Source organism: Diadema antillarum, unplaced genomic scaffold (genome assembly GCF_040938485.1).
Source record: "Diadema antillarum isolate AM-2024a unplaced genomic scaffold, OU_Dant_1.0 seq00000364_RagTag, whole genome shotgun sequence".
Lineage (NCBI taxonomy): Eukaryota > Metazoa > Echinodermata > Echinoidea > Diadematoida > Diadematidae > Diadema > Diadema antillarum.
The window spans coordinates 488,466-501,161 of NW_027271365.1; the positions used below are offsets into that span (position 1 = coordinate 488,466).

General features: G+C 39.9%; 1 protein-coding gene across 1 annotated transcript; it reads left to right on the forward strand.

Annotated features, from left to right (window-relative positions):
* Positions 1 to 78: 78 nt before the first annotated feature.
* Positions 79 to 9,172, forward strand: LOC139731153 (RNA pseudouridylate synthase domain-containing protein 1-like). Its single transcript, XM_071642033.1, has 6 exons — positions 79 to 177; positions 5,136 to 5,306; positions 6,208 to 6,359; positions 7,051 to 7,174; positions 7,775 to 7,985; positions 8,859 to 9,172. Exons 2-6 carry the CDS (start codon positions 5,193 to 5,195, stop codon positions 9,077 to 9,079), a joined length of 822 nt encoding a protein of 273 aa, XP_071498134.1. The 5' UTR covers positions 79 to 177; positions 5,136 to 5,192; the 3' UTR covers positions 9,080 to 9,172.
* Positions 9,173 to 12,696: the final 3,524 nt, after the last annotated feature.

The window sequence follows — 12,696 nt, forward strand, 5'->3', positions numbered from 1 at the left end:
CATCCCGGTATGTATGTATCCACGATAAATGTAAACGGGCCGGAGAGCAGTACCGTCTATCGTGTGAATGTGCGGACCCGCAAAAACAGTCAGTCAGACTTTTGGACTGCACCGAGAAAGAAAGAAAGCTATAGCGCCCATAATGATATAGATAAAGGAACCTAAATCAAGTGTTCGGTAAGTATAAATCGGGAATTTCATCGCCCCACACGCACGGGCATGTTTGCCTGCCATTTGTCTAGATTGTCAGTATGAATAGAATAGTACTGTTGAATACCCATCCTGGGAATGAGGGATTGCAAACTGTAAGTACATCCATTCCTCATACTTTCTTTTTGAGAGACAAATCATCGTGCCTGAATGGCTCTGTTGCTATTGGAGCATACTGCGATCCTACTGATCAATTTACCGGTACCGGCTCTGTTTTCGTAAATTATGCCCTGTATGTACCCAGAGTCGATACAAGCTCTTTGTTTGCAAGGTACATGTATGACCCAATCTGGAATTCGAGGTTTTCTAACAGAAACAAATTCCTGGACAACATTGTAACACTATATCATTCACCCGCAAGAGAGAAAGGACATATCCTACATCACCTCCAACCAAATCGAACCGTTGTAATGGGCCTGATCATGTGTTCAGGTGATGTTCAAATGAATCCTGGCCCTGTCCACAAACCCAGGCGCACTGAACCATGTCCCCTTTGTAGCAAATTAGTATTCAGCAAAAATAAACTCAAATGTGAAGATTGCCAAGGATCTTTTCACCTCAGCTGTGCCGGAAAAACCCTCAAACAGGTCCAAACCTTAGCTGCAAATTCTACACCATGGTATTGTTCTAGTTGCTGTGCACCTTGCAGTGTGTGTGATGGTGACGTCTTGAGAGATCATCATGCAGTTCAATGCGACAGCTGTGATAAGTGGCTACACACAGCATGCTGTAACATTGACTCCGATACGTATTTTTCACTTATGAATAGCTCTTGCAACTGGATTTGTCCTCAATGTGAAAATCTGTCCTTTTCTGGCTCATTCTTCAGCGTAGATCTAAACATCTCGTCTGAAAATCCCTTTGATGTTTTGAACTCCATAGACACTTCTCAGCCGACTTCGCCAAAAGATGTCTCACCTAAAATGCCAAATCGAAATCTCACTAATTCTATTAAGACGAAGCGCCCAATGAATAAGAAGGACGACTTCAAGATACTTCTTACAAATTGTCAAAGTGTCAGATCTAAAGCCGGAGACATTGAGGTGCTCGTAGACTCTGTCAAACCTGATATCCTGTGTGGAACCGAGTCATGGTTAAACCCCAGCATCAACAGTAGTGAGATTTTTCCTGATCATTTCGATGTACACAGGAAAGACAGGACCCCACCGAAAATTGGAGGGGGGGTTTTCCAGGCTGTCAAACTGGACCTGGCTACTTCTCATTGCAGTGAATATAACTCAGATTGTGAGATTCTCTGGACTGAAACCAAAATTAAAGGCTGTAGGCCACTGCTCGTTGGAGTTTTTTACCTTCCACCCAACGATAAAGGTGAAGCAATTGAGCACCTTGTGGAATCACTCACCAGAATAGGGCACAAAATTAACTCACATAATGTTATACTCACTGGGGACTTCAACTTGCCAAATATCTCATGGTCTGATCACAGTGTTGAGAGTGGCAGTAACACTGGAGTTGCCGGTAAACTGATCTCCCTAGCTGAGGAATTTGGATTGTATCAACATGTTAGTTCTGCCACGAGAAGATATGGAAAAACTGAGAGTATACTTGATTTGGTCTTCACAAACAATCCTGAAATTGTACAGAAGGTCATATGTAGGGAAGGAATTTCCGACCACGATGCTGTTGTAATCGATGTCAGAATCACTCCCTTCAGAAAACGTCCAACCAAAAGGAAAATATTTCTACGAAACAAGGCTGATGTAGAGGGTATCAAGCAATCACTCCATGAATTTGCTGAATATTATCGTAACAACTGTCTTGATTATGATGTGAACAGAAAATGGGAAGAGATTAAATCAAACATTCTCTCAATAATGGAACGCCATGTGCCACATAAATTGTCTTCATCCCGCTTCAACCTACCTTGGTTCGACAGAACCCTGCGTCGTATGGTCAAGAAAAAACAACGTTTGTACAATAAAGCTAGAAAATCGGAAAAACCAGCCGATTGGAAAATTTTCAGATCTTTTAGGAAATCCACCCACAAACTCATTAGGAAATCGCGGTCTTCCTACATCAGGAACACCTTAGGGTCTGCCCTGCTTGAAGAACCCAAACGTTTTTGGTCTTTTATCAAACGCCTTAATCAAGAAAGTTTTGGGGTCGCTGATCTTGATTTTGAGGGAAAGATAGTCAGCGAAGATCACCTAAAAGCCAATATACTTAGTGATCAATTTCAAAGTGTTTTCACGGTTGAACCTGACGGTAACGTCCCCTTGCTTGGCGACAGTCCACACAAACAGATTGATCATCTTACTATTACTGAAGATGGAGTACTTAAATTACTCAAAGGTCTGAACTCTAACAAATCTCCTGGCCCAGACGGCATACCTTCATGGTTCCTGAAAATTGGCGCCCAACAGTTAGCTATGCCACTACAAGACCTCTTCCAGTCATCGATCAACTCCGGCATTGTCCCACAGGGATGGAAGGAGGCCAATATCGCTGCTGTCTTTAAAAAGGGCAACAGAAGATGTCCTGCTAATTACCGTCCCATCTCACTTACATCGGTAGTGTGCAAAGTTATGGAACACATTATCCATAGTCACGTGATGAAACACCTTGAATCCCATAATATCCTCTCGGACGACCAACATGGCTTCAGGGCCAAGAGATCAACTGAAACCCAACTCATCTTAACCATACATGATATCAGCCATGAATTGAATAAAAACAACTTGGTTGATGCGGCACTGTTAGACTTCACCAAAGCCTTTGATAAGGTTCCACACCGCCGACTCATCTCTAAATTGAAATATTATGGACTTGACGGTGAGATATCCACGTGGGTCCGGAATTTTCTCACCAATCGCACCCAACGAGTTGTCCTGAACGGTCATTCCTCTTCATCTGCGAGCGTCACCTCAGGTGTACCTCAAGGCACAGTCACTGGTCCTTTATGGTTCCTGTTATATATAAACGACTTACCAAATGCTGTTTCTTCTAAAGCCAGACTATTTGCTGACGATTGTCTGCTTTACTCATCCATCTCACCTTCCCAAGATGTCGGTATTCTTCAGGATGACCTAAAATCACTGGAAAACTGGCAGGACACCTGGCTTATGAACTTCAACCCATCTAAATGTTGTACTATTACTTTTGGCAAGAGAAATCCACCCCACAACATATATCAATTTTGTAATTCCGAATTGAAGAGTGTTTCGTCCCACCCCTATCTGGGCATCACCTTATCCAACACCTTAAACTGGAACCCCCATGTTCAGCAAGTTCTTAAGAAAGCCCAAAATGTGCAGAATGTCATCCGCAGAAACCTATGGAACTGTGATACGAAAGTGAAATCTGCTACATATCTGGCCCTAGTGAGACCTATACTCGAATACGCATCCTCCGTCTGGGACCCTACCACTAAACACTCCATTAATTCTCTCGAGCGAATCCAACGGCAGGCTGCCAGATTCTGCACGAACACCTATACCAGGGAAGAGGGATCTGTTACAAGGGCATTATCCGAGTTGGGCTGGGAATCGCTCCAGACAAGGAGAAAGCATCAGAGGCTTTGTATGCTGTACAAAATGAAGAACGGTTTAGTCAACGTCCCTCTATATAATTATGTTCAACCCAACGCACGTGACACCAGAGGCAATAATCAAAAATTTATTCAACAACGACACAGAGCTACAGTTTTCCGGGATTCCTTCTTCATAACGACTGTTAAAGACTGGAACCAACTCCCCAACGTTCAATGCCCATCATTGTCCCTGATCAAGCAAAATTTGATGCAATTTCAATAGTCGCGCTCTATCCACACGTAGTGCTTCTCTACAAGTTAGCGTGGATGTGTCTTCCTGGACATTTTGCTGACTAAACCATACAGATACAGATACAGATAGTACGACGGGTCATTGCTCAGTCCCACCAATTTCTAATTATGTTTGTGACTTCAGTCACTGACTAGCACTTCAAGTAACGTGTCACAAAACCCGGATAGCGGACTTTTTGTCGTACGCATATGGCTATTTTTCTTCCTTGATTTGAGTTTAGCATGTCCAGTAACAAGATGAAAGAAGTGTCGAACGTGCATCTAGCTAGTAGTAGTAATTTAGTAGGACCCTAACTGCGACCAGATTAAAATTTAAAAAAAAAAATGGAGAAAAGACGACGATGTCCGATGAGGAGAATGAAGTAAAATACTAAACACCTCTTAGAGGAAAAAAACAAGTTGCAAGAGATTATGGAAGATATAGGTTATGAGTTTTCTTCAGTATATACAGAGGAAGACAATTGAAGAAAACTTCTCCTCCCCCCCCCCCCCCAAAAAAAAAAACAAACAAACAAACAAGCAAACAAACAATTGTTTGGAATGTAAAAGAAAAAAAAGTTTATTTTCATCATGATGATGTATGATGTACATCGCACTGCGAGTTGATGTGGCTGTATCTAGCCGGCCACTCTGGCTTTGGATATACCTTGTAGAGGGGACTAGTGACTTGGATGTATCGAGCGACTGGGATTTTGGATACAACTACAACCACACGTGTGTGGTTGTAAATTTATACACTGCCGGATAGAAAACCCCTGAGGCCCTGACCTTGATAGAATGATATAGACTCTTGCCTTGTACCTTATCAGGAAGGCAATCAGCAAGCCTCAAATAGTTGAGAATGAGCTGGGAAGGAAATGTACATTGTTTCATGTATTTCTCCCAAAATGGCATAGCATCTCGAGTGCCTATTGCCTCATCTGTTGAAGAAAATATGTATATATATACATGAAGTGTGTAGAGATTTATTTATTTTCTGCAAATTAGTGGGGGGGGGGGGGGGACATAAGGAACTCTTTCCGTAGCAAGGTGGATGGATAAAATGCTTACCATGTCGTGTACTCTTTATTTTTTTCAAATTATTACTCATCATTTTTTTTTTTGTATTATTATTTTTTTATAGGCTTGCCTTTGTAGATGATTTGCACAACTTTACTGTGTCCATGAAAAGCACCCATGAATGCTGGCAGGCAGAGTGAGTCAACATGTTCATGTTTATCTTCGCTGGAAGTACTCATACCTGTGTCGAGTTCTACTGGGAATGAATTCCCCAGCAAGCTTGGATGACATAAAGGTAATGAAATGAAAACAAACAAACAAACCACAGGTATGAAAAAAGAGTGAGGAAAGTTAATGTGATACAGAGACTTAATCATAAATTGCTTCTTAACTGTTGATATTTATGGTGCAAATAAAGACAAGGAGCTGCTGCTTTGGTTCATCATTGGATATGACCATGGGCTTAATTTTGACATTTTTGGTTGAGCTCACTGGCATCACTACTTTTGCCTATAAGGAAGGCAAATTAACCTTAGTCTTTTGGGTTTGGTTACATGTACATGTTAGCTTTAAATTTAGGCAGTTATTTCCACAATGACCATGTTGAAAAATATATGTACAGTACATTAACCCGTTGAGGACAGTTTGATTTTGCTACAACACGCATTTCCCATAGACGCTTGCCCAAGTATACTCGGGACTCGTCCTCAGCGGGTTAACAAAAAAGAAAGAAAGAAGGGTACAGTTAAGTGTCGCCAAAGCTCCAACACAAAATAAAAAAGACAAACAAACAAATTACGTTCAGTAGTAAAATGAGCCATAGAGATGATGTCAGCCCTTTACATATGTCACACTAAGGGTCTCCTGAGTATCATTACAGCAAAATCAATATTTTCCTCTAGAGATACATAGTCAGACACATTTATCTGTCACTCTATGATCATCCGTAGTGTAGGTTATTGCTGCCAATTAGGTAGACCCAAAAGGCATGTGACACAGACACAAATCACTTACACAGGAATTCATGCGCTTAAACTTAAGGATAAGTCTGTACCTGCACCAGTATGCTCTTGGTGAAAATATTGAATTTGCCCTTGTCTTGATGAAGTGTCTTGATGAAGTATTGCCAATTGTTGTACAGCAACATGAAAAACACATTCAAAAGGATATTTTATGTTTTTCCTTGTGGTCAACAGGTTTTATACAAAAGTAACAACTACATCATTGTTGACAAACACTATGATGTTAAGATCAACAGTGACAAGGCAGAAGATGCGGTGACCGTGGAGACGCAATTAGCACATCTCTACCCAGACTTGGTAGATGGACAACTCTGCCACAGTTTCCGGTAATTTCATGAATTTTTTTTTTAATTTGGAGGTAGAGATATTCAGTGAATGAAATACCTCATGATTGTAAGTTGAAATTTGTCAAATCTAAATGACCTCTGTCTGAATAAGTTGTAGATTTATACAACATTGCTCATTTGATGCTGATGAAAAAAAAGGGTATGATAATTCATATGTGAGTGTATATTCATCCCCTGTTATGTGGAATCTATTTCATGAACTTGGACTTGTAAGGTAATTTTTGCCAGTCAAACTTACTCTTTTAGAATCATATTGATTGAAAAAGAGAGAATTATCCCTCTTCAAGAGAAAAGTTAGCTATATCCTCCCTTGGAGATGATATACAATTGATGCATTTGTGTTACAGGAGGCAAAGTATTTGCAAGTTGATAGATGTAGTAGTTGAGTTGACTTACAAAATGCATGGTGATAAAAGCTTTGCAGAATGGACCAGGTATAGGTACAGTAAAGCTCTTGAACTTTGCCCTCCAAAACTTGTGTCATAATGCATGACTTGAAATGATAAAAATGCAGCCCAATCTAATACCAAGCTGTAGTTAATACTCATCTAAGGTACTGTGAGTTCCCTTATTCTAAATGAGAAAGACATTAGGCAAACATTTCACATTAATTTGCATGGTGTAACTTGCTCACGCGATTACTCTTCCTATTACTCATTCACCTTGAAAGATTTGTGCATCGCTTGGACTATTCAACAAGTGGTGTTCTTTGCATCGCCCTCAACAAGAAGGCCTCTGCTGTTGGCATGGAGATGTTCAAGGATCGCAAAGTGACCAAACAGTATCTGGCACTGGTGAGATTAATGTAGTATGTTAAACGAAAGTGAAGGAATAACTGCTTGATATGCTACAATTGACTGCCATATGACTGATATTTAATTCATAGAACATGTTGAAGTTTAGACCGTTACTGCAAGAAATCTCTAGGTGATTGAGGGGCATACATTTTCAGCATCAGATATAAAACGTTATAGCCCAATTTTTTCATTTTTTATTTTTGTTTATTTATTTTTTAGGGCACTCCCAGTATCCAGAAAAATCTAATGTCCCAATCACAACTTAGCATATGAATAGTTTGTAATGAATATTAAATCACCTAAGTATTATGACAGCTAAAGGTGCAACTGTTCCTCTGCTCTCAAGTTTAATGCCACTCAAGTGCTCCTGGTGGCAACATCCTGTATGTTTTCATGATGGTGTAACAGTGAATACCAAACTTTCACTGGTAGTAACACAGCATGTTACCTGAATTGGTCTTAGTGTGCCATACCATTTTGTTGGACTACCATAATCCTCTCGGGTGTAATGAGAGCAATCATGGCAACTTTATGGAATGAAATACTTCCCCAAGTGTAACATTATACTTTCTTTGTTCTTCTTCCTCTGAACTAAAGGTCAGAGGTCATGTTGAGGGAGATGAGCTGGAGATAAGGCGGTCCATCTACCAAAACCCAGAGGAGGGCCTGACCCACATGATGAGGGTTGATGATGGGAGGTGCCCCCAAGGCACCAGGCTGCTGACTGCACTGACACGGCTGCAGGTGGTAGCGAGGGGCGAGTATGAAGGCGAGCCTGCCACCAAAGTGCTGCTACAACCGCACACCGGTAAATCTAACGGGATATTTGTGGTTTGTTGCCATATACATGTATAACCATCATCTCAATGCATAGAGAGTATGCTTGAAACCAAACATAAGACTTCATTTCAATCAATCACCCAGAGTAGACTTGATTGGACTAGATTTTCAAGTCAGCTTTTAAGATATGGCCGTGTATCAAGGGGGCTTTACTTTTAAGAAATAGGAATTTTGGTAAGGTGATTTCACACACCTTTGCCTCAAGGCCAGAAGCATTGCAATGATTGCAGAGGATGGTTGTACAGTGGAACCTCAGTTTAACGAGCTCTGATACAACAAAACCCTATAACAAGGTGATTTTGCTTGTCCAATCTCTATATATTTCTTTTTTTTTGTGCCCTGATATAATGAGAAACCTGATACAGTGGACTCCAATTGTAACGAAGTCCTTGGGACCAACAGTTTTCTTTCGTAATATCGAAATTGTGTTATTACCGAACAAATAAACAATGAACAAACAAAGGGAGGATATGTTGCAGCCTGAAGTTTTATTTCATTGTAACCGGAATTTTGTTATAACTGTGTTCATTATAACGGGAGTGCACTGTATAACAAGATGTCATGGTTTTTATGTCCTCGTTTTAATGAGGTTCCCAGTACAAGAAAGAAAGGAGGATTTCATCAATACATGTATTTCATATTCCCTTATTGTTTTGTAATTATGTGATTCAAAATATGAATGTTATGAGGATAAAAAATGCATGTAGGTATACAATTGCCCCTTGACCAAACCATGAACATTACCCCTGACATTCCCCCCCCCCTTTTAAACTTAACCCCCCCCCCCCCCCCCCCATGGCTCCTGTGTTGGTGACAAGTTTGTATGACTGATTCCTCTCAGGGCGACGACACCAGCTTCGGGTGCACTGTAAGAGCATCGGTCATCCGATTGTTGGGGACTACACGTACAGCATGAGGAAGGATGTTTCTCCGTACCGCATGATGCTTCTAGCGCACAGACTTGTCATGCCTATCCCGGGTGAAAACATTGACGTGACTGCCGAGGATGTGTTCACTCATAGTCAGGACAGCAAATGGATGCCATATGACGATCATAGATAACACAAGAAGAAGTTCTGGACAGTAGAGGGTATACTTGCTCACACACAATGTACCATGAATGAAACCCAAACATACATTGTATATCTGCAATGAGTGAATGCAGCAATAAAGTAAAACACATCAGTAAAGTTTGATAGAAATCAGACAATCTGAGCAAAATTTAGGAATTGTTCAAGTTTTGATGCAGCTGTTGCTGGATGAAAATAATACCACACTTCGTGACGCCACATATGGAAAACAAAATACAGAAAATATAAAGAGAATTCACAAAATGTCATATTTTATGATAGGTACAAATTACCTTGACTTGCTGATAACATGTTATGTTGATGCTATTCCCGATGCTATTCATCCTGCTTTCTGAAAGAGGAAAGTCGAGTGTTCTTTCATTATGCTAGAAAAGTCAAAATATGTTGAATACATCTATTCTTTACTACATTTTCAGTGCTTGACATCACAAACTGTAGTAGTCGCTACATCCAGGAATGGCGGATAAGATTGTTCAAATTTCCCCAAACTTTGCTGATGCGTTCTTTTGATATTGCCGCATTCCGTCAATCTACTGTAAAACATGATACATGTACATGTATTTTAGCGGCAGGAAATTTTCGCGAAGTGCCTCTGGCATTCAATGCATACAGTGTAGACAAGAGCCTTCGCGTGCATTTTAATTTCGTGAATCTTGGCTCTCGTGAAATTCGTGAAATCAAAATGCACTCAAACATTATTCGTTTTACTTGGTGTCATTCTCCTTTAACATCAATGCGGTATCATGGTCTAGGATAACACATGATCATGTTGATGTGCTTGTTCACACCAGCTGTAAAATGAGTGGCAGCAGTACTGGATCTCATGGACCTAACTGCAGAAGATGTGTTCATAATAATGATAAAATCTTAGATTTAAACTCTCTGATCCATACGGTTGCTGTTTTTATTTGCAGCCCTATTGCAGTGGTCTGTAGCCATGGAGGCTAGCATTATGCATGATTTTAAAGAAAGACATTTGTAGCGTCCCTTTTGCACATACATGTACTGGGGTACATGTGTACCATTTACTGTGACCATGAAATATTTTTGCAAATTGCACTATTGTGAAAACAAATTACACAAGTGTTTTGAAGCGATTCAATCATGGAAAAAAAAATGCTCTCAGAACAAGCAGGATTTGATGGATTTTATGGAATTACTCAGCAAGAAACTTCAAATCGCTCAAAGACAAGTGTATTCCCTGTACCATTTCAAAATTATTTCTAACAGTCTGTACATACTACATGTGAGTCATCTACGTCATGCTCCTCAGTGATGAAAGTAATGGAGACCGATTTCTAATACATTGTGTATCCAAATGCTTGGTGTCAGGGGATGCAAATGGTGCAATGAGTTTTGATATGTATTCTGTGTGTCCTGGAGATGACTTCAAACTGTACAGTGTTTGGGACCATGAAATTATTTTGTAGCAGGATTTTGTACAATTATGGAAGAAAACACACTGTAACAGTCAAAACACAAATAAAGTCTGTTTTGCAAACACTACAGGTATTTGTGTACTTTTAAAGTCTTTATTAAGTGTTAGATAGGAGTCCTTCCTTTACACTACATGTATTTTCTTCATTATTGGGTGCCACAAATGTGATATATACAAGCTCACGAGTTCCTTACCATAAAAATCCAGGTGCAGACAAGCCCTGTAATGAAGAGATACTCGACGCTGCAGCAATTTTCTTTGAACAAAATTTCATAAAGTGGACGTCCAAAGGTTGCTACACCCCCACACACATGTAGGACGACAGACGATCCCGATACATAACACTATACCCCACTTGGAGATGACAGAGTCATCTATTCATGTATATTCTCACTTTTTTATTGGGGGGGGGGGGGAGGGGCTGCAGAGAGGGAAGAGAAAGAATTTTTAACGTGTTTTCATTGACAAGCCTTCTATTGATTCCTTTAATCAATATTCAATGATTGGTTGAATCTTGTCAAGATTCTTCAAATGCAGTGTGTGTAGGCCTACTTAAAGGACAAGTTCACCTTCATAAACATAAGGATTGAGAAAATGCAACAATATTAGTAGAACACATCAGTGAAAGTTTGAGGAAAATTGCACAATCGATGCAAAAGTTATGAATTTTTAAAATTTTTGTGTTGGAACCGCTGGATGAGGAGACTACTACAGCTTGTGGGTCATATGCGTACAACAGTATAAAGAAAATGTAAAAGAAAATTCAACATATTTTCACTTTTTTGGCATAATAAAAGTGCACTTGACTTGCCTCTTTCTAAAGGCAGGGAGAATGATATTACCCATAACATTTGTCGGTAACGAGTCAGGGGAATGTGTACTTTTTTCAAAAGATGGAATTTTGTGAAATTCTCTTTATATTTTCCTTATATTGTTGTACGCATGTGACATCTAAGTTATTCATACACTGCAGTAGTCTTCTCATCCAGTGGGTACTGCACAAAAACTTCAAAAATTCATAACTTTTGAACGGATTGTCTGATTTTCCTCAAACTTTCAATGATGTGTTCTACTAATATTGCTACATTCTCTCAATCCTTATGTTTATGAAGGTGAACTTGTCCTTTAAGTAGAGATCAGTGATATACTGTATGAGCTGAAATTTTCGCGGTGGTTTTAATTTTGCGAATCGCCTTTGAACCGCGAAAATAACAACACGCGAAAAAAACGCGCGATTAACTAGGTTCAGTTAGACCCTAGTAACTGCGAAATTAACAACACGCGAGAATGTCCGGCAAATAGCAATTCGCGAAAATATCTGTACGCGAAAATTTCAGCTATAGTAGCTGAACAAACTGTACACTATTCGATACGAGGATTCTCAAATACAGCGAACCGGGTCCACCTTGTCACTCCATGAATCTCCACATTGTGGAGTCTTTAAAAGCAAAACGTGATAAACTTAAGTCTTCATTAGCCAAGAAATCCCCTTTATTTGGATACAATGTATAAGCATCAATTGGCCATACATTTGTAATTTGCAGCAACCATGTTCAGAGAGGTTGCACTGCCCTTCATCAACAAGATGTAACCTCCTACTGGGTTCCACATGCTGGAGAAAGGGACCAACGTTTTTACTTGCACAGACACTCTCGCTTTTATCGTAGATAACAGAGAAATGGAGAAATGCACAATCTTGTCACTTCTGCCCCTCCATTGGCACACGACATGATTTGTATCCCAGTATAGCTTCCAAGGAGCTGCAATTGGGATTACTGCAACAAGTAACAAGTATACAATGACAACTTTTACCACATAAAAAGGGATGGATTAAGCATTTCAAGGGGAAACAGAGAAGTACACACATTATGCATGCATTGGCTGAGATGGATGTTCTCTAACACAGAACATTCAAAACTTCATGGAAATTATAACAAGTACATTTGTACTGTGGTTTGTTGTTTTTTTGACAACAAATTTTACCATGGGGGTTTCCTTACTGCTTCGTCTCTAGAAATATCTGACTTTATCCATTGATCTACAAGTACTGCACAGTCAACCTTGCTTAAGTTGACCTTATATACTTCAAATCACCTAAGTTGAAGGTTTTTTCAAGCCCTCTTCTCTTTATATTCTCTCGATTTAACCCG